At 41.5% G+C, this 23,923-nt stretch overlaps 1 protein-coding gene across 1 annotated transcript; it reads right to left on the bottom strand.

Moving 5' to 3' along the window:
- Positions 1 to 1,710: 1,710 nt before the first annotated feature.
- Positions 1,711 to 22,355, bottom strand: ftr83 (finTRIM family, member 83). The gene is made up of 7 exons (XM_084320041.1): positions 21,621 to 22,355; positions 16,016 to 16,111; positions 14,119 to 14,352; positions 11,282 to 11,441; positions 10,244 to 10,306; positions 8,980 to 9,048; positions 1,711 to 4,894 (listed from the first exon to the last, which is right to left on the bottom strand). The coding sequence occupies exons 1-7, from the start codon at positions 22,242 to 22,244 to the stop codon at positions 4,368 to 4,370; spliced, it is 1,773 nt and encodes a 590-aa protein (XP_084176167.1). The 5' UTR covers positions 22,245 to 22,355; the 3' UTR covers positions 1,711 to 4,367.
- Between the last annotated feature and the right edge of the window lie 1,568 nt (positions 22,356 to 23,923).

Below are 23,923 nucleotides of genomic sequence, written 5' to 3' on the forward strand. Positions count from 1 at the left end.
CTCCTTCAGTACGAGCTGTGGGTTTTATCTGGAGTATTTTACAGCAGGTGTGTGAATCTCAGGGTCAGTCGATGAGGAGTGTAGAACTCTGATGTTTATTACCTGTATATCGAGTCAGACAAGAGGTGGAGCTTTGACAGAACAGGAAACTGTAGTGGGGTTAGGAAAGATTAAAGGTGCAGTAAGTGGTATTTTTTTGTTTGTTAAAAGAATAGCTCTACCTGTTAAAATAAATGGTCTATATGTTAAAATAATAGCTCTACACTCCGACAGCCATCACTGATATAGAGTGTTTGGTCAGTAACATGGGTCTCCTAGTCCCTCCGCACTGCAGTAAACAGAAAATACATTTCCTGGTATCCTGTTCCCACTTTATCGAATCAGGAGAGAGAACTCCACACTGCAAAATGGTCTGATAAAAATAATAAATAAAAACTAGTTGTTAAAATTTAAATAATCTACCAGTGCAGTAAGCAAATTAGGCTTGGTAATATGTCTTGATATAACTAAAATATTTAGGGTTCTCTCTCCTGATTGGATAACGTGGGAACGGGATACCAGGAATGTAATTTCCATTTACTGCAGAGTGGAGGGACTGGGAGACCCATGTTACTGACCAAACAACACATTATAAAAAATACCACTTACATGCTGGAGGCTGTGTATGTATGATATTGATCTGTATCACTGTGTATGTAGTATATTGATCTATATCACTGTGTATATATATTATATTGATCTATATTACTGTGTATATATATTATATTGATCTATATCACTGTGTGTTATATAGATCTATATTACTGTGAATATATTATATTGATCTGTATGACTGTGTATATATTATATTGATCTGTATCACTGTGTATATATTATATTGATCTATATCACTGTGTATTTATTATATTGATCTGTATCACTGTAGTGTGTATGTATTATATTGATCTGTATCAGTGTGTATATATTCTATTGATCTGTATCAGTGTATATATTATATTGATCTGTATCACTGTGTATATATTATATTGATCTGTATCATATTATCTGTATCACTGTGTATATATTATATTGATCTGTATCACTGTGTATATATTATATTGATCTGTATATTGATCCCATTCAGACCTGAGGTAATGAGATGTGGTTAATGTCACAGGTCTTCTACCACCTGTACTGACAACACTGAGCTAGCTTCTCTTAGCCACCAGCCCCATTCAGACCTTCATTTAGTTTGACAGTTATGAGTAAATTAATTTGAATATAGCCAGTGATGTCATTGGATCCTTGTGTTGTTATAATTTCATTGAACTGTATTCAACGCAATACAAGGTTCAATGTCGTCCCTCCCCCCACACACAACATATGATTTAGTTTTTTTTTTACTTAATAGCGAACATGACATCAATCAAGTGAGCTAGCTGGCTGCTTTCATTTCTAACAGCTAGTTATTTCCGAGTCACAGCAGGATAATGTTATTTCCAAGAACAAAAGCATTAATACCGAAAGTTACATTGTTGATACTTGAAATGTCTGAGCTTCCATGTTAACGTATGGTTTTGGTTGTACTTAATAGCGAACGTGAAATAATCCAACAAGCGAGCTAGCAAGCTGCTAGTGGATAGAGAGGGGAAGAAAGAGAGAGGAAGAAAGAGAGAGAGGAAGAAAGAGAGAGGCACATTGCCAAAGTAATGTCACCGTTTAGGCTTTGTTATCAAATCCTTTATTGATAAAAAAATAAATGATTGATTAGGAAATATATAGGCTATACATGTGATCATATGAATAGAATAAAAACAAATACACCTCGAGTCATTTCAATGTGTCGATTTGGCCCCAATATAAAACATTATTAACTATAAAAAATACCCATTCTCACCACTCATTTCAATACTCATACAGCCTACATAATGATATAGAGCAGTATGTTGTAGGAATACACTGTTGCCATATCCCGCATAAACAATATGTAGGCTATTGTAAAACATAAAAAGGTGCTGCAAGTGGTTATTCTTTGTTTGTTAAAATAATGGTCTATTTCTTTTCATTTTGTGTTTACTGCAGAGCGGAAGGACTGGGAGACCCATGTTACTGACCGACACTCTATATCAGTGATGGCTGTCAGAATGTAGAGCTATTTAACACTTTTTTTAAATACCACTTACAGCACCTTTAAAAGTGTACTGTGCAGTTTCGGGGAGGGAGAATTTGTTTGCCTTTGAAGAGCCTGCAGTTAGTTTACAAAACATACTGATTACAAGTCATTCTTATAATGATTCTATCTTAGTATTGTAGAATAACAGTTTATAGGCCTTTCAGACTCTCCTTTGACAATGGACTCAGGCCCCTTCGTTGAGCGCTGATCCGTAGGGAACAAGTACCGTTTTTTATTATTCATGCCATCTTAAATCAAAAGAAAATCATTCTGAGGCACTGGGAAGCAAACCCAAACCCAAAATATTGGGCGCTGCCTTTGTAAACAACAACAACAACAACAACAACAACAACAGTCACGTTTCAGGTTGCTCTCTAACTTCAAACCGTGTTCCATGGACACTCTTTTCCTCCGAGGACAGTTTGTTTATTCATTATTAAAAAGATTTGCCAGGATTAAATGTAGAAGAACGGGCACTGGATCCTCTGTGTAATGAAGCCTAAAAAGGAGACCAGGACAGCGGTCCAACTCCACTAAAAAGGAGACCAGGGCCCCGTTCCATGTACCGGGATAACCGAGTTAGCCGGATAACTTTAGCTGGATAACTGTGTTAGCCTGACTTTCCGATTTCATGTACGTGGATTTCCCAAATCACCATGACAACATATCCAAAAGTTTGAGCCTGCTCGAAAGCAGAGTTCAAGTTCAAGTTAGCCCGATCACGCAGAGCCACGCCCCCGCAAAGAAGTGACAGCTCGTTTCCTGAAACTATTCCCACAGTCTACGATCTGCATTATACCATTCTGAATTACGTTTTTGTGCTCCATTCTTCCAGAGGGGGCTTTTGAAATGTAAAATAGACCCAAAATGCTGATATTAAATTCACTTTGTCCTAAATAATGCACGTTATATATACCGTGGCGACGGTGGCGCTCGCTCGTGCGATGTACACAAAAATGTGGTTATTTTAATTGTAACTGGGATTAAGATGTCTGATGAGATGCGCTGTTTGACGGATTTGAGAAATTGAATGAGCCGTTGACGTCACATGAATGAATGAGGATAAAGAAATAAAACGTCATTCAAAATAAGGAATATTCTAAACACGGGTCTCTCGTTCATTAATGTATAAACAATGAATTTATCCCATCTGGCACAGTGGCCCAGCGGTAGTGCTCAAGACTCCCAATCTTGCGACCCGGGTTCTAATCCCGGAGTTTCCTATATGATTTTTTTGAATATAATATTAATGATTATACGCCAAAGTAGCCTGGTTTTAAGTTAAAATATTATAAATCTACATGCATTGAGGATGTCATTCTTTATATAGCTCTCAACGTGCACCAAATTGAATTATTCCTATATTGCAAAAAGAAGGACCCCGGTCTTGAACCCGGGTCGTCCGTGTGGAAGTCAAAAGAACAACCCGTTACACCACAGAGTAGATAAGTAAAAGATTGACTATACATCAATCAATGGGCAAGAAAGCCGTCTCGTAATTCTGTATAACAGTTAACTAGTTATTTTCGCTAGCAAGATCTCATTTGATTATTCAATCCAGCAGGCAAGTTTAAAGAAATATAATCTGATTGATTGAGGTAATGATGGACTTAGAATTAGCCTATAGATAACGCATTTAACTTGTCGGCGAGGCGATTGAGCCTATTGCAATCTGTCAATAAAGTCTTAAATCAATTAATCAATCAATGCCGTTGAGAATCAGGGTCTCTGCCATCGATACGTGCTGGCTTTCCACCTAAAACGGGAGCGCGCATCTAGCCTGACTCTCAAGTCTGGCTTGAGTTAACGAGACTGAATCCAGGTTTGTGAAACAGGAAAATCCCGGCTTCGAACATCGGGTTAACTGAAGCTGGATAATGGACATGTTGATCGACTTAGTTGAACCACGTACATGGAACGGGGCCCAGGACAGCGGTCCAACTCCACTAAAAAGGAGACCAGGACAGCGGTCCAACTCCACTAAAAAGGAGACCAGGACAGCGGTCCAACTCCACTTTGTAACAATACGTTGGACTGCTGTCCTGGTCTCTCCTTTTATTCACTTGTCAAAACATACCATCGGAATTATTGTCACTTCTCTCTGCGGCGGTCTTCAAATAGCGACACAGTGCACCTTTAAACACCTTTCAAATCACTAATGTCCAGCAACCATTGGAGGCCGAGCCGCGCGGCCAACGCTCCCACAACAACAGGCTCACAGCTGGCCGAGGGTGACGGCCGACTCGTACCAGACCCAGAAGCCCGGGTAGACGGCCTCGGCGAAGGACGCCTTGAAGCGGTGGATGAGCGACATGGCGTCTCCGACGGCGTAGAAGGACAGGGTGCCGGCCGCGTGGTCCAGGAACACGCCGATGCGCGAGGAGTACGCGGCGGTGATCTCCGTCTGCTCCTTGCCGTGACGCGCCGAGTAGCTGGCGTCGGAGCAGAAGAGGCTCCAGGACTTGCGGTTGTAGCCGATGCGGCAGCTGTCGCCGTAGCCGATGCGCTTGATGCCCTTGTAGGTGACCCCGATGGAGGCGCCCTCGCCGCTCCACTCCACCTCCCAGTAGTAGGAGGCTCCGGACAGCGCCTCCTTACACAGCACCTGGGGCAGGCAGTCGAAGCGGGAGGCGCTTTCGCCGTAGGCCTGCGGGTCCCGCTTCAGGGTCGCCTTGCGGTTCCCCCGGGACAGGTAGAGCTGCCGGTAGGCCGTGTTGGAGTCTAGTGTGAGCTGGCACGCATCTGAGAGGAGACAGACAGACAGACGGTCGTAATGTTATTTAGTGAAACCGTGTTGGAGTCTATAGTGTGAGCTGGCACGCATCTGAGAGGAGACAGACAGACAGACGGTCGTAATGTTATTTAGTGAACCCGTGTTGGAGTCTAGTGTGAGCTGGCACGCGTCTGAGAGGAGACACACAGACAGACGGTCGTAATGTTATTTAGTGAAACCGTGTTGGAGTCTAGTGTGAGCTGGCACGCGTCTGAGAGGAGACAGACAGACAGACGGTCGTAATGTTATTTAGTGAACCCGTGTTGGAGTCTAGTGTGAGCTGGCACGCGTCTGAGAGGAGACAGACAGACAGACGGTCGTAATGTTATTTAGTGAAACCGTGTTGGAGTCTATAGTGTGAGTTGGCACGCATCTGAGAGGAGACAGACAGACAGACGGTCGTAATGTTATTTAGTAAAACCACATCGAAAGATGTCCGCCCCCACGGGTTGACATCGTTTAGTCCTCCGACCTAGTCTGTCCGGTGGTGCAATGCGGCACAGTTTCCACTTTGTTTAACGGCTAGCAAACATACAGTACTCGAGAAATATTAAGACTTGAACATAATTTGCTACTAGTAACATTAGCTAATATTAGGTCTAATGCTTGGCAATGGTACCATCTTTGATTAACACTACCCTAGCTAGCACCAGCTGCAACGCGTCGTAGCTGACATGGCACCAATGTTCGGTAAATGTCCAAACCCCCCCCACCCCCTCCTAATAGACAGTCTCCTCCCCACCGTATGTATATTTCTCTCCCACCCACCCACCCACCCCCTCCTAATGTCTCCTCCCCATCATATGTATATTCTCTGTTAGGATCTATGGGTAACAGTACTGTATATTTGCATATCATATATGTCACAAATGTAACAGTACTATATACCTGTATGTCATGTATGTCCCTATGTCATAAATGTCATGATGTCATGTATGTTGTTGTGTATGTCATAAATGTCACTATGAATTGAAAATGGGGGACCCTGATGTAAACAAGACAAAGGTCTTTCTCTGGTCTGCATCCCCTTAACAATTGTGTATTGAGCCGTACTGTATTGTACCCATTCTGCAATCTGTTAAATAAAGTTTTCATTCATTCATTCATGTTTGGTAGCTAATGTTGCTAGTGCTATGCTAAGGCAAAGGCAGATGTGAGACACAGCTGACTGGATATGACATCAAACATGGGAGCAGACATCTTTAAAACAGTTACCCATTAGTAACCGCTGCAGTTAATTCAACTGGCTTTTAGTTAATATCAACAATGTTCTTAATACACCCCCAGATTAGTAAAGTCACTATCTTTACAATCGTTAAAAGAAGCCTGTGCACCCTTGTTAGTTGTAGGATGTTAGATCTCCAGCGAACGAATGCATTGGGACTCAAAGACCCACAGTCTGCGTGCTGACAGATTCATCGATGCTTTATAGGAGCTGTAAGTGGAATTTTCTTTGTTACAATAAGTCGTCTCTAGATGTTAAAATAATATCTCTACATTCCGACAGCCATCACTGATATAGTCTGGTCAGTAACATGGGTCTCGGTCTCCCAGTCCCTCCGTTCTGTGCAGTAAACAAAAAAAAAAAAAAAAAAAATCTTGTATCCCGTTCTCACTTTACCAAATCAGGAGAGAGAACTCCACACTGCAAAAATGGTCTGACAGAAATAAGAAATAAAAACGAATGTGTCCTTGAAACAAGTCAAATAATCGGCCAGCAAATTTGGCCTGGCAAGATTTCTTGAAATTAGTAAACATATCTAGGGTTCTCTCTCCTGATTGATAAAGTGGGACATTTTATTTTGTGTTTACTGCAGAGCGGAGGGACTGGGAGACCCATGTTACTGACCAGACACTTTAACAAAAGAAAACCACTAACAGCACCTTTAATTAATTAATTAATTAATTAAAATTTTTATTTTAATTTACATTAAAAGCAGCAGCAAAGTCATGGGATGAAAATGGCACATTAGGCCAAAATATCTGGGGGGTCATGTGTCACATTACAGGAAGTGGTTAGTCTCCCTTTGAAAAGGCCTGATTATATCCCAGGGGTATATTATAGATGTCACCTGTCTGTTGCTGTGAAACTGGCGCCCCCTGCTGGTCACAGCTGGTGGGACACCCGGCGGTCTCGACCAGATCTGTCGGGCCTATGATCTGGACACAGGTATAGCGACACCGCTGTGACTTTAACCACAGACTAACCACAGACTGTCCACTAACACAATTCTTCTCAAGGATGGATGCTAAACATGGCTTGAGGTGGGGTCCCTACATTTTTTAATAGAGCCTGGGTCCCAGTTGTGGGAAGAATACTGACATTTATTTGTCACATGATTAACATTAACACTGTTACTAAGTAGTTAAAGGTGCTGTAAGTGATATCTTTTTGGTTTCTTGAAATAAGTGATCTACGTGTTAAAATAATAGCTCTACACTGATATAGAGCTATTCTAGCACTGAACTGCCAGTCCCTCCGCTCTGCAGTAAAGGTTATCCAATCAGGAGAGAGAACTCTATAATGCAAAAGATATGACAAAAATATGAAATAAAAACAAATGTGTGCTTGAAACAAGTCAAATAATCTACCAGTGCAGTAAAGCACATTTGGCTTGGCAGGGTTTCTTGAAATAACTAAGAATATCTAGGGTTCTCTCTCCTGATTGGATAAAGTGGGAACGGGATACCAGAACATTTATTGTCTGTTTACTGCAGAGTGGAGGGACTGAGAGACCCATGTTACTGACCAGACACTCTATATCAGTGATGACTGTTTACTGCAGAGCAGGAGGGACTGTGAGACCCATGTTACTGACCAGACACTCTATATCAGTGATGACTGTTTACTGCAGAGAGGAGGGACTGAGAGACCCATGTTACTGACCAGACACTCTATATCAGTGATGACTGTTTACTGCAGAACAGGAGGGACTTAGAGACACATGTTACTGACCAGACACTCTATATCAGTGATGGCTGTTTACTGCAGAGAGGAGGGACTGAGAGACCCATGTTACTGACCAGACACTCTATATCAGTGATGGCTGTTTACTGCAGAGCGGAGGCCTGAGAGACCCATGTTACTGACCAGACACTCTATATCAGTGATGACTGTTTACTGCAGAGTGGAGGGACTGAGAGACCCATGTTACTGACCAGACACTCTATATCAGTGATGGCTGTTTACTGCAGAGCAGGAGGGACTGAGAGGCCCATGTTACTGACCAGACACTCTATATCAGTGATGGCTGTCGGAATGTAGAGCTACTAAACACTTATTTTAACAAAGGAATACCACTTAGAGCACCTTTAACGTATAGAAGGAAGTACCCCTCCAAACTCAACTCCAACCCACACATCAGACCAAAACAGAACTGTTTTTTTGTACATTTTAAGGCCCTTACTGGTAAGCTATCTCCTTATACTACATCATTATTGGTAAGCTATCTCCTTATACTACAGCATTATTGGTAAGCTATCTCCTTATACTACATCATTATTGGTAAGCTATCTCCTTATACTACATCATTATTGGTAAGCTGTCTCCTTATACTACAGAATTATTGGTAAGCTATCTCCTTATACTACAGCATTATTGGTAAGATACCTCCTTATACTACAGCATTATTGGTAAGCTATCTCCTTATACTACATCATTACTGGTAAGCTATCTCCTTATACTACATCATTATTGGTAAGCTATCTCCTTATACTACATCATTACTGGTAAGCTATCTCCTTATACTACAGAATTACTGGTAAGCTATCTCCTTATACTACATCATAAGCATTATTGGAATGGAATGCTGGAACCTATGGAACCCGTTCTAGTGACTGGCTGGTCCCCTGAGTTCGCTCTGAACAGGGTAAATCTGCATTTTGCTACGATGCCCCTCTAGCTCCTCATGGCATTAACTCCAACGGTCATTAAAGCTCGAGATTCTCCTCCTCTGTTGCACAGTTTAAAACCTTGATCTCCAACCTTTGTCAATCAAGTTGTACGTGTTTTAATGGATTTGTTATCCTTTGCTCTTTGCCTCGTCAGACTTACATTTCAGGAAGTCGTTCCTGTGCTGGGGCTCCTGGGGCAGAGACTTGTACACGGCGGGCGCTTCGTCGGCTGAAGAGAGATGGAAATATATACCAAAATATTACAACATACTGTACTATTAGATAATTGGTGAGACAATGGCTTATTGACGTGACATGATAGAGTCTTGGATCATTTATCATAGATTATTAGAGAAAAGGATTCAAGAAAAACAACACAAAGGAATTTCAATTTATATCTACGTTTTTGTATAGTATCTTTATTGTTGTGTAATTATTTATGTGTAGTATCTATCTGTCTGTCTGTCTGTCTGGTCTGTCTGTCTGTCTGTCTGTCTGTCTGTCTGTCTGTCTGTCTGTCTGCCTGTCTGTCTGTCTGTCTGTCTGTCTGTCTGTCTGTCTGTCTGTCTGTCTGTCTGTCTGTCTGTCTGTCTGTCTGTCTGTCTGTCTGTCTGTCTGCCTGTCTATCTGTCTGTCTGTCTGCCTGTCTTTTCTGCCTGTCTGTCTATCTGTCTGCCTGCCTGTCTGTCTATCTGTCTAACTGTCTGTCTGTCTGTCTTGTCTGTCTGTCTGTCTATCTGTCTAACTGTCTGTCTGTCTTGTCTGTCTGTCTGTCTGTCTGTCTATCTGTCTAACTGTCTGTCTGTCTGTCTGTCTGTCTGTCTGTCTGTCTGTCTGTCTGTGTAACTGTCTGTCTGTCTGTCTTGTCTGTCTGTCTGTCTGTCTATCTGTCTAACTGTCTGTCTGTCTGTCTAACTGTCTGTCTGTCTTGTCTGTCTGTCTATCTGTCTAACTGTCTGTCTGTCTGTCTGTCTGCCTGCCTGTCTGTCTGCCTGTCTGTCTGTCTGCCTGTCTAACTGTCTGTCTGCCTGTCTGTCTGTCTGTCTGCCTGTCTGTCTGTCTGTCTGCCTGTCTGTATGCCTGCCTGTCTGTCTGTCTGCCTGTCTAACTGTCTGTCTGCCTGTCTGTCTGTCTGTCTGCCTGTCTGTCTGTCTGTCTGCCTGTCTGTATGCCTGCCTGTCTGTCTGTCTGCCTGCCTGTCTGGCTTGTCTGCCTGTCTGGCTTGTCTGTCTGTCTGTCTGTCTGTCTGTCTGCCTGTCTGTCTGTCTGTCTGTCTGTCTGCCTGCCTGTCTGTCTGCCTGCCTGTCTGCCTGCCTGTCTGTCTGTCTGTCTGTCTATATATATGTCTGTCTGTCTCATTTTCTGAACTCATATTTCCTGAAACATGTTTCACTTTTCACTTCTGACGTTGCATTGTCTCTTACCTTTGATTGTTTGTCTCTTTTTGCCATTGCCTTCGTCCAGCTGGCAGAAGGGCATCTTGTTGACTGCAATGAGAGAAACCAATGGTTCAATGAACAACGGTAGGCAGGTTGTGTGTACAAATATTTTAAAATAAATAAAGGAACGTTGTAGATTTTTCTCAGACCACAGTGTTTACCCACAGAAGCTGAGTTGATAGACTGGACATTCCTGTTCAAATCAACATTTACAAATGGCCATTTGTCCGATACCAGGGTTCTTGAGATAACGAGGGCTTAGTCACCCGCTGTGGAAGTAAACCACCTACTAGAGGAAACTCTAGGAAACAGTCTATAATGTATCAAAGATCACCATGTTACTCTAGGAAACAGTCTATAATGTACCAAAGATCACCATGTTACTCGAGGAAACTCTAGGAAACAGTCTATAATGTACCAAAGATCACCATGTTACTCGAGGAAACTCTAGGAAACAGTCTATAGTGTACCAAAGGTCACCATGTTACTCTAGGAAACAGTCTATAGTGTACCAGCGATCACCATGTTACTCTAGGAAACAGTCTATAGTGTACCAAAGATCACCATGTTACTCTAGGAAACAGTCTATAGTGTACCAAAGATCACCATGTTACTCTAGGAAACAGTCTATAGTGTACCAAAGATCACCATGTTACTCTAGGAAACAGTCTATAGTGTACCAAAGGTCACCATGTTACTCGAGGAAACAGTCTATAGTGTACCAAAGGTCACCATGTTACTCGAGGAAACAGTCTATAGTGTACCAAAGATCACCATGTTACTCTAGGAAACAGTCTATAGTGTACCAAAGATCACCATGTTACTCTAGGAAACAGTCTATAGTGTACCAAAGGTCACCATGTTACTCGAGGAAACAGTCTATAGTGTACCAAAGGTCACCATGTTACTCGAGGAAACAGTCTATAGTGTACCAAAGACAGACCCTCTGTGGCCGTCCAGGTTCTGTGTGTTCACACACGGACACTGTTCGGTATTCAGCTTCTTGTCGTCCGGTCCACTCACCCGTCTTGGCCACCTTGACCAGCTCGTCGTTGCTGAACTCGGTGAGGTGCTCCTTCATCTCGGAGACGGCCTTGGTGACGGGGCCGAAGGAGAAGTAGGGGTTGACGCTCACCGTCGGCAGCTCCTCTGCCTCCGTCTGGGCGATCAGCATGTGGTAGGTCTGTGGATGAGATTAGATTAGTCAGTGGTTCTCAAACTATGGGTCGCAAACCAAATTGGGGTCGAGGGAATCACCCAAACCATAGTCATATTCAAAACGGTATAAAACGTCAATCCGTTTTTTTTTTGCACGTTGACCAGAAGCAACTCACTGACAGTCGACGGCGTTATTAGATCCATAGCTATAATATAAAATATAGTTTTAGGACTCGCAAGTCTGGCATTCTAAAACTATATCCATTGAATAAAGACCTGGCGCTGAAGGGGGATCAGCGCCCCCTGCTGCTGGCGGTCAATGTGTTAAGTTAAGCGTCTTTGAGCACCTGGAAAAGCGCTATATAAAATAGATGTATTATTATTATTATTATTATTATTATTATTATTATTATTATTATTATTATTATTATTATTATTATTATTATTATTATTATTATTATTATTATTATTATTATTATTATTATTATTATTATTATTATTATTATTATTATTATTATTATTATTATTATTATTATTATTATTATTATTATTATTATTATTAAGTGTGGGCTCGCCAAAAAGAATCCTAAATAAAATGGGGTCACGTTATGAAAAAGTTTGAGAAGCCCTGGATTAGATTCAAATGTATTGTCATCACACAGCACAGGTACAGTACAATTAAAAGGAGTCTGGCAACCGACCAGAGTGCAAAACATGTTCCCTGAGGAGCTCAGCTGTCTGAGTGACGAGGAGATCAGTTTGAGGAGGGTTACCACAACAAGCTCCAATTCACAATGACTGCGCCCCTAAGCTACGCTCAGGAAAACTGTGTGGGTAATGTCAAATGTGTGTGCTGATTGGTAAACAGGCTACAAGTCATATTTAGATTACTAACCTATGTACTGTCTTTTACTATTATGCACTTTGCTACTAAGGAATCTACCTTGCCTATACTACTACCTACTATGCTAATGTGTGTCCGATACCGATTCAGGTCGTTAACATTACATAGCTCTTGTCTTTTCACAATAAATAAAACAAGAATTTGTTCTTACTTGTTTGCCTGGGTAAATAAAGGTTAAATAAATGTAAAAGAAAAAAAGAAAAAATATATATATATATTTTCTTTTTAACCGATGCCGATTTCTGATATTACATTTTAATGCCAATATCGGCCGATAATATCGGTATACTACTATCTATTATGCTAATATGTATATACTACTATCTATGCTAACTATGCTATTGCTAACTATGCTATTGCTAATATGTCTACACTACTACCATGCAAATATGTCTACACTACTAGCTACTATGCAAATACGTCTACACTACTACCTACTATGCAAATACGTCTACACTACTACCTACTATGCAAATACGTTTACACTACTACCTACTATGCTACTATGTCTACACTACTACCTACTATGTCTACACTACTACCTACTATGTCTACACTACTACCTAATATGCTACTATGTCTACACTACTACCTAATATGCTACTATGTCTACACTACTACCTAATATGCTACTATGTCTACACTACTACCTAATATGCTACTATGTCTACACTACTACCTACTATGCTACTATGTCTACACTACTACCTACTATGTCTACACTACTACCTAATATGCTACTATGTCTACACTACTACCTACTATGCTACTATGTCTACACTACTACCTACTATGCTACTATGTCTACACTACTACCTAATATGCTACTATGTCTACACTACTACCTAATATGCTACTATGTCTACACTACTACCTACTATGCTACTATGTCTACACTACTACCTACTATGCTACTATGTCTACACTACTACCTAATATGCTACTATGTCTACACTACTACCTACTATGCTACTATGTCTACACTACTACCTACTATGCTACTATGTCTACACTACTACCTACTATGCTACTATGTCTACACTACTACCTACTATGCTACTATGTCTACACTACTACCTACGATGCTACTATGTCTACACTACTACCTACTATGCTACTATGTCTACACTACTACCTACTATGCTACTATGTCTACACTACTACCTACGATGCTAATATGTCTACACTACTACCTACTATGCTACTATGTCTACACTACTACCTACTATGCTACTATGTCTACACTACTATGCACTCAAGACTGTTGCCCTCAAGTTCAACACTGTTTGACAAACTCTTTGGGTCTTACTGACCCTCCGCTGCCAGAGTTGTACCCTTCCTTCCTGCTGACTTGCTGTAAGTATGTCGCCTTGGATAAAAAGCGTTCAGCTAAAGGACTAAAATTAGGGATGTTCGATATTGGCTTTTTTACCGATATCCGATATACCGATATTGTCCAACTCTTAATTTCTGATACCGATATCAACCGATACCGATATATGCTGCCCCCCCCCCCCCAAAAAACTGAATAATTTCAGGTAATTAACATTACATATCTCTTGTCGTGGAATTAACACAACATTATGCATACTTTTGACAATAAATAAATTAAGAATTTGTTCTTAATTGCTTGCCTGGGTAAATAAAGGTTAAAGAAATGTAAAAAAAAAAAGGATCTTTAAATAGATTTTTTTTTTAAACCGATACCGATAATTTCCGATATTACATTTGAATGCCAATATCGGCCGATAATATCGGACATCCCTAACTAAAATGTAACCGCTGGAGCCTCCCTCACCTGGATGAAGTGGATGTGGTCCTCCGTGCGCGACAGCTGGGTGATCTCGGCGTCCCTCCTCTTCAGGTCGGAGATCTCGTGGGTCAGCCGGTCCATGTGGCCCTCGGCGTTGCTGAGCGCCGCCCTCTTGTTGGTGGTGATGAGCTTGGTCATCTCCTGCTGCATCCTCTCGATGGAGCGCAGCATGTCCGTGAACATCTTCTCGCAGTCCTGCATGGCCCTCTGAGCCGAGTTCTGCACGCGGGAGACACGGGGGAGAGGAAGAGACGCGTCGTCGATGAGCATTTAAAGTGTTAAAGGGGAACTATTTTACTATTTCTTTCACTATTTGGGCACTTTTACACAATTCCTGTGAGTCTATGGAACACCTCTGTAATATATATATTTTTTTTATTCATTGTTTTGTATTTCTAATCAAGTCCTCAAAAACAGCATTTTTCTACCTCAAGATCTCGAGCTGTTTTGAGCCTGGGCTCCTAAACCACTGCGCGTTCTGGTTCACCTGAACATTAACATGCAGCGGTGACTATATGACATCACATATAGGCACATTTTCAGATGACTCAGTTCAGTGAGGGTGAATATTGTGAGAGGAGAATTGGAAGAATGCGCCAATATGAGAATTTTGAGACATAGATCATATTAATATAAGTTCACATAGCTAGGAAACAATGCTAAACACTCAAAAAGGCCATTTATAAGATAGTTCCCCTTTAATGGTATCGTTTCTCTTTTAGGGAACATTGAGAACGGGGTGCCCCAGCGGACCACACGAAGGGTTAACCTGTGGGGTTTTCGTGGGACCCTTCTGCTCTAGGAGACTATATTGTATACCAGCGATCACCATGTTACTCTAGGAAACAGTCTATAGTGTACCAAAGATCACCCTGTTACTCTAGGAAACAGTCTATAGTGTACCAAAGATCACCCTGTTACTCTAGGAAACAGTCTATAGTGTACCAAAGATCACCATGTTACTCTATGGAACAGTCTATAGTGTACCAAAGATCACCATGTTACTCTAGGAAACAGTCTATAGTGTACCAAAGATCACCCTGTTACTCTAGGAAACAGTCTATAGTGTACCAAAGATCACCATGTTACTCTATGGAACTCTAGGAAACAGTCTATAGTGTACCAAAGGTCACCATGTTACTCTAGGAAACTCTAGGAAACAGTCTATAGTGTACCAAAGGTCACCATGTTACTCTAGGAAACAGTCTATAGTGTACCAAAGATCACCATGTTACTCTAGGAAACTCTAGGAAACAGTCTATAGTGTACCAAAGGTCACCATGTTACTCTAGGAAACAGTCTATAGTATACCAAAGATCACCCTGTTACTCTAGGAAACAGTCTATAGTGTACCAAAGATCACCCTGTTACTCTAGGAAACAGTCTATAGTGTACCAAAGATCACCCTGTTACTCTAGGAAACAGTCTATAGTGTACCAAAGATCACCATGTTACTCTATGGAACTCTAGGAAACAGTCTATAGTGTACCAAAGGTCACCATGTTACTCTAGGAAACTCTAGGAAACAGTCTATAGTGTACCAAAGGTCACCATGTTACTCTAGGAAACAGTCTATAGTGTACCAAAGGTCACCATGTTACTCTAGGAAACTCTAGGAAACAGTCTATAGTGTACCAAAGGTCACCATGTTACTCTAGGAAACAGTCTATAGTGTACCAAAGATCACCATGTTACTCTAGGAAACTCTAGGAAACAGTCTATAGTGTACCAAAGGTCACCATGTCACCAGTTCTGCACGGGAAACGCACAGGAAGACCCGTCGATGAGTATTAAGAGTGTTAATGGTGTCATTTCCCTTTTTAGTGAACATTGAAAACGGGTCCCCCCAGTGGACCACACGAAGGGTTAACCTGTGACAGACCTTGAGCTGGTCCACGGCTTGCTTCAGCTCCTCCATCTGCTTCAGTCGGTCGTGGATCCTCTCCTGGATCTCCGCCTGCGTCCCGCCCAGACGTTGCTGCGAGGAGGACAAGCGAGAGAATATATCCGTCATTCAGGCTGTTCTGGGGAATGTCTCCCGAAACCATACAGTAGGTGTGGCTTTAGGGGGGGGGGCTGCGGGGGACAGGTCCGCCCTCCTCAGTGTTGAGAAGAGGTACATGTGTCCCCCTCAGACAATGTTAATTATAGAATAAATATCTGAAAGCAACACAGGATGTCTGAGAGTCTTACTGCGTTATATTCCATTATATTTGTGTCAGCGGGTTCCTGAATATTGTCTTTTCCTTGATTGATTGATTGATTGATTGATTTTTATTGTGGAGTAAAAGACAGCATCCAAGGGATAAAAACATGAGAAAGTGCAAGCACTTATTTCCATCATGGTCCCTGATTTTGGACATGGACAGACATCATAAAACATAGAGCATCATAATAAAACATACTAAAACAGAGCATCATAATAAAACATAGAGCATCATAATAAAACATAGAGCATCATAATAAAACATAGAGCATCATAATAAAAAAACTGAATAAAACATAATAGCAACCCCATACAAAAAAACACTCCCTACCCTCTCCTTCCTATGGCTATTCTATACTTCACTGGCTAGCCATTTCTTTGTGGCACGTCTAAAACGTCCCCCCTCTTCGATGTTTTTCAGGGCCACTGGAAGCTTGTTTCACTCCAGTGCTGCAGAATATAAAAAAGTATTTGTGCCCATTAGGGAGTTACATTTTGGCAGAATAAAATCCGTACTGCTCCTTCTAGTGGAGTATGAATGATTGTCACGGAATCGATTAAAATAATTAGATAGATATTTCGGACCTGTATTTTGAACTATCTTGTGTGTGAGACCTAATTTGATGTGAATTACCCTTTACATAAATAAAAGCATTTCCACCATAAATTGATGCAGAAAAGGCACAGATTGGTGCAGAAAAGTGTTTGACGCTCATGATTTCCCGGGGGAGGACCACCAAGCCCCCTTAAAGTGTCCCCCCCATGTTGAAACCACACCTACGGCCTTGTCTGAAACTGAAGTTTAACCACACTGCTAACCACTTCACACTGAAGTAAGTTACACCTCTGTGCATTTGAACTACTCTGACGAATGGTTTATTAAAACCAACACCACGTTGAAGAAGCAGTTCGACCACATCCACCCACGTGACGCAGATCGAATCGGAGTCGGGGGGGAAAGCAGAGACACGGACAGAGGGTATGAGGGTGTGTTCGATTTAGTGGCCGCAGTGAAGGTTCCTAACAGCAGCCAAAAGAAAACCGGGGACTTTGCTAAATACGCACCAAAGCTATGGAACACCCTGCCTGTGGACATTAGGGAGGCTAGCTCACTAAATATTTTCAAAAGTACGCTAAAAACGTTATCTCTTCACCTTAGCCTTTTAATACATTCGTCCATATAGACTCCACACTGTAATTATTGCATTGTAAATTAGAGCTATTTTATTGCACTGCTGTCTATTTTTACTGCCATGAATCACTTTAGGGCTGCTTTTCTTGTTTCAACGGTGCTATACAAATAAAGTTTATTATTATTACTAGCATTATTATTGTTGTTATTATCCAAAATGGTCCAACATGAATGTTGTTGCTCGCATGTATCCCCTCCCTACTTCCCATTTCCCCCACGTGGAATACACCTGATTGGATAAATGACATGCTGGCACTCTAGTGCGACCTCTAGTGGCTGAATGGTATCTAGAGCACATTTATATATATATATAACAAAAATACAACACAAATATACTTTTGTAAACCCGCCTACGGGTTTGGCGACCTCAGATGGTTTTAAGGAAGAGGAACTGGGTGTCCTGTGTGTGAAGTACGGCCTGGATTGTGCTGAAAAATAACTTCACCGGTCGATCGACATCACGGATGAATAGGAAATAGGGCTAAGAGTAAAAAAAAACGTCAAACTAGCTAATGAATTACATGTAGACCTACTCCCCACCATTGTAAACAATACACGCCTAGCGTTGCATGATTGAGTCGATGTCGACAGATTATTCTTTGTTTAAAAGGGCCCCATAGTATAGCAGATATCTATACGCCCAGGAGTCACATTAACAGCCTCGTTCACGAGGGCAAGGCGTGGCCCCAATAGCACTGTAGCTACTGTTTAACGTACAGCATGCAGTGGCGCACACATAGGCATGGGCAACATTTACAAATAATGTGACATTTGCGCAATCGGTTTTTTCTACCGATCCCTGCACGTCACGTCACGTCAATCGCCCTGTTTGTGACTGTGAGCTAAGATAAGATAAGATAATCCTTTATTGATCCCCTAGGGGAAATTCGGGTGTCAAAGCGGCATGGGGGGGGGGGGGGGGGGTACAGGGTGGGGGATGCATAGCTTCACAGTACAATACAATATAGTAGTATAAAATATAATAATAAAATAATAATAATTAATAATAATTAATAATAAATAATAAAGTAATCAAATATACAATAGTAATATAAAAGTACAAACACAAGATAGCTAGGCAGGCAACTGCCTGGGAAGGTCCCACTCACTCACCGACATGGGGAGGGGGGAGGGGCATTCGGTAATCTATTCTATCTAGGGCCCAGGGCCTATACACTAGGAACGCCACTGACAGCACGCCACCAGGGGCGGATTTAGGATTGTAGGAGATCCGGGGCTTAGCCCATATGGGCCCCCCCTTTTTTTTTTTTTTTTTTTTTTATATATATATATATATATATATATATATATATATATATATATTTTTTTTTTTGGCAGGCAATGGGTGGTTTGGAGGGGGTCACGCACGACCCCCTCCACGACAGATTATTTTTGAATTTAATGAACCTGTACGTGCAATTTCCTGCAATATAGAGCCTTCAATCTTGACCAATAAAGCTGCTCTTTTCACTATAAAACTCAGTTAACCATAACGTAGTTATGGTTAGATTTATATATTGGGGGGGGGATATATCATATTTTTCATATAATCAAAAAGTGGTGGAGCAAGATCATACCTTTGCTCCCCCAAGTTCAATAGTGGGAGAGCAGAGATGCTCCGAATGCTCTTATGGCCAGGCGTCTATGATTCACTGATACAAAGTAAAATAGTGCAGTGCAATAAAATAGTTAGTAAAATAGAATAAAATAATGCAATAGTGCATTGCAATAAAATAGTTATCATCGTATTTTTTCGGGAGGCCGGTAAGGAGTGCATTACAGTAGTCGAGTTGGCTTGAGATAAAGGCATGGATCTGGTTTTCAGCGTCCTTTTGATTTATAAATGGCCGTACTTTAGCTATGTTTCTAAGGTGGAAGAATTATGTTTTTGTCAACTTGTTGATTGTGATTTAAAGCTTAGGTCTGAGTCTACCATAACACCAAGACTTAACTCACTCAAATACAGTTAGCAGCTGGATAGACCACAGATGGAAATTAGCTTCTGCTAAATCTGGTGCAAACATATTTTCATGTAACAATGATGAATTGAAAAAAAAAAAAAAAAAAAAAAAATTATTTAATTTTTATTTAATTTTTTTTAAAATACATTCGGGGCTTTTCAGAATACATCCGGGGCTTGAGCCCAGGTAGCCACCCCCTAGCTCCGCCCCTGCACGCCACTTAATCCTTTCATCACGATCCATATGGAAAAGATAGGAAGAGGTCGCTCCACACAACAATTGTAATTGTAATATTGAACAAAATACCAGATGCATCACTTGGACACAGCAGAGGAAAGCGAGAGAGCGAGAGACAGAGAGAGAGAGAGAGAGAGAGAGCTAGAGAGAGCGCTATAGAGAGATAGAGAGAGATAGAGAGAGAGAGCGCTATAGAGAGATAGAGAGAGAGCTAGAGAGAGAGAGCTATAGAGAGAGAGAGAGAGAGAGAGAGAGAGAGAGTGAGAGAGAGAGAGAGAGAGAGAGGGAGAATGTATATCTCTTTTAGAAACTCTGTCTGTAAATAAACAGTATACTGTATATTTGTATATCTTGTAATAAATGTATGGATGTAACAGTACTGTATCTGTATGTTGTGTATGTCATAAATGTTATGATGAATTGAAAATGGGGGACCCTGATGTAAACAAGACGAAAGTCTTTCTCTGGTCTGCATCCCCTTAACAATTGTGTGTATTGAGCCGTAGCCTACTGTATTGTACCCATTCTGCAATCTGTTAATAAAATGTTCAATCAATCAATCAATCAGCGAGAGAGAGAGAGCTAGAGAGAGAGAGAGAGAGAGAGAGAGAGAGAGAGAGAGAGAGAGAGAGCTAGAGAGAGAGAGAGAGAGAAAGCTAGAGAGAGAGAGAGATAGATAGAGAGAGACGCATGTCATGTTGTTAAATCACACTGTATATTTGAGTATAATTGACTGTGAATTTGGGCCCATGCAAATGTACAAACTACAAAGTCAGAGAGATATACACTATAGCTGCTTTTTTTATATAGATACATATTATACATTAGAGCCCGACGGGCCAAAATCTGTGGATATCGACCTATCACAAACATGTCGGTATTGGCGTTTATATTGGTCATTATTATTACTACTATTATTATTATTATTATTATTATTATTATTATTATTATTATTATTATTATTATTATTATTATTATTATTATTATTATTATTATTATTATTATTATTATTATTATTATTATTATTATTATTATTTATTTAAATATATTTTTGAAAGTTAATTTTTGGCTGATATATCGATATCGGATTTTTAAATGTATTCTCTAATAGCGGTATGACCGGTATCTGCCCTAAAAGTCCAGTATTGTCAGGTTCCATATACAGCATGATTTAGAAGGTCTTATATAGAGGCTTTGTTCGCATGTCTTTGTGGGTAACACCATCATCATCATCATCATTATCATTATCATTATCACTCACATGCTTTCGAGCAACACTGTACTTATTGTACTTATTTTATGCCTATATTATCTGTGTTTACGTTGCACTATACTTTTATTGTCTAGTTTTATACCTATTTTTACGTCTGCACCTTATGCATTTATTTTATTCTGTCAACTGCAAAAGATATGCAATTTGTTCATTTTATTTGCTTTGAAGCACTTTGGCCTGCATTCCATGTAGAAAGGTGCTATATAAATAAAGTTGTTATTATTATTATTATTATTATTATTATTATTATTATTATTATTATTATTATTATTATTATTATTATTATTATTATTATTATTATTATTATTGTAACCATAGCGTCGCCTGCCAGCCCCAGGTTGGTAGAGTGCAGAGTGACAGCTCGGCTGACCAATCACCCAAATCCCAGGGTCGCTATACATTATTATCAATCATCATCATGAATGAATGAAAACTTTATTTAACAGATTGCAGAATGGGTATACAATACAGACAGTACGGCTCAATACACACAATTGTTAAGGGGATGCAGACCAGAGAAAGACGTTCGTCTTGTTTACATCAGGGTCCCCCCCATTTTCAATTCATCATCAGATACTGTACACAGACAGAGAGAGAGACAACCCCGGGGGCCCTCACCTGTTCGTCGGCCCTCTCCTGCTCCGCGGACACCATGTCGTGGCCCTTGTGCTCCTTCACGGTGCACAGCACGCAGATGCACATCTGGTCGGTGCGGCAGAACAGCTCCAGGCCCTTCTGGTGCTGCGGGCAGATCTGCCGGTCCAGGTGGCCGATCTCGTCCACCAGCTTGTGGCGCTTGAAGGTGGCCGACTCGTAGTGGGGCTTCAGGTGCTTCTCGCAGTACGACGCCAGGCACATCAGGCACGACTTGACGGCCCGGTGCTTCTTGCCGATGCAGATGTCGCAGCCCACGTCCTGCGCGCTCGCGTAATTGTAGTCCGGGGACGGCGGAGGGGGGGGGAAGGCGGAGTCGGAGGCGCCGCCGCCGCCGCGCGGCAGAGTACTAGACGACGGGGACGCGGCAGACTGGCGGCGCGACGCGCTGGAGCTGCCGCCCACGCGGCGCGGCGTGGGCCTCTTGTTGTAGCTGACCCGACACTGGGGGCACAGGAAGGAGCCAGTGTGGTCGGCGTGGTCCCAGTAGGTCTTCAGGCAGAGGGCGCAGAAGACGTGACCACACGGGATGGACACTGGGTCCCTGAAGTACTCCTTACACAGATGGCAGTCGTCCTGGTCCGACATGGTGAGATGGTTATGGTGGTGTGGTGGTGGTGGTGGTGGTGGGGGGTGAGTTGCCTCTCTTCTTGAATGATGCTGCTGCCTGTGTGAATGTCGGCTGGTGTTCTCAAGGAGCTGCAGAGGCTGGAGTGATCTCACACAGGTGCTACCTGTACACTTTTATATTGAGTAAATAGAGAGAGAGAGGGAGAGAGAGAGAGAGAGAGAGAGAGAGAGAGAGAGAGAGAGAGAGAGAGAGGCTAAACTGGTTGAGCAGAAACTCGTAGAGAGTGGGGCGTGTCGAGGGCCGGAGTGAGTGAATGCCACCTATCAGTCAGATAACGTGAATTATGGAGAGAGGAATGAATGCAATGTTTGCCCACAGCATGCAGGGTGTGACTTTTGACCCGTGCGTTTTGAGGACAACACAAAGGTTAATCGAAAAATATATGGAGATCTGTCATGTCTAACTGAAGCCCAACTATACACCAATTAAGAGCCTATATAGGCCTTGATGTTGGGCCAGGTGCATTTTTTTTGCAGGCACAAGATAATTAAATTTATATACAAGAATCCAGTTTTATATTTTATAAATATCCAAAACAGTATATATACCTTTTTTTTAATGAATGACTTTCAAATGTATTGTCATCATACAGCACAAGTACAGTACAACAAAAAGAGGTTTGGCATCCAACCAGAGTGCAAATGTAGCAGTAAAGTGCAACAGTAATATACAATGCACTGGTGATTAAACTGGGTATAAAATATATGAATTAGTACTGAGTAATAGTGCTAATCAGATGTACAGAGTTGTAGTATTATTATGTACATTGATACAGGTATAAAGACATTATGGTAGTAAGTCATACTGGCCAGCAGCGTAACTATAAGAGTAGGTAAGGGATATAAAACAATATAATGTAATATAATATAATGCAGGATATGTACAGATAATATAGATATAGTATCTACAGATATGTAAAAAGGCACTATTTAATGGGGTTAAAACAGAACAACCAGAGAGTAACCTCAACAAGGCATTGGACATGTGTGACAAACAGGAAGGGCGTGTCACATTTGACTAACAACAGATGTATGGCATCCTAATTGCTAAGAAGGGATCATCCGGTGGCAGACCCTTGGGTTCATTGGTTTAAAGGAACACACCAACACGACCAAGGTACCCATGTACATGTCAAAATACTTCCCAAAGGTCAGTGAATACCACGATCACAACACCAGAGGGAGCTCCACAAATCATGTAAAACCCAGATTCGGCTCAAACAAGGGACTAAACACGTTTCGCAATTATGCCACAACAATGTGGAACGCCCTGCCTAAAGCTGTAAAGGAATGTGAATCACTACCCACCTTCAAAAACACTCTCAAAGAACACCTACGGGAGACTGCAATTCAAAACTGGCCCCTACAAATGTCCTAACCCAGTTGTACAATAAAGACCAAGCATGGCTTTGTCAGTATTCCAATGTACAGCCCCACCCAACCCCACCCCACCTACCCAACCTCCTCCAATGTACAGTTTCTATGTCAAATGTATGTCAGTATTCCAATGTACAGTGTGTGTGTCCCCCCCCCAACCCCCCCCCCCCCCCACCTCCAATGTACAGCCCCACCCCACCTACCCAACCTCCCCCAATGCACAGTTTCTATGTCAAATGTATATACACTCTTCTTCTGGA

Source organism: Notolepis coatsorum (genome assembly GCF_963971535.1).
Source record: "Notolepis coatsorum genome assembly, chromosome: 8".
NCBI lineage: Eukaryota > Metazoa > Chordata > Actinopteri > Aulopiformes > Paralepididae > Notolepis > Notolepis coatsorum.

Coding starts and splice junctions, on each gene's coding strand:
- ftr83 (XM_084320041.1), bottom strand. CDS start 22,244: ATGTCGGACCAGGACGACTGCCATCTGTGTAAGGAGTACTTCAGGGAC. Junction 11,442..14,118: donor ACCACATCCACTTCATCCAG/GTGAGGGAGGCT, acceptor TCTCATCCACAG/ACCTACCACATGCTGATCGC. Junction 9,049..10,243: donor AAAGAGACAAACAATCAAAG/GTAAGAGACAAT, acceptor ATCTCTCTTCAG/CCGACGAAGCGCCCGCCGTG.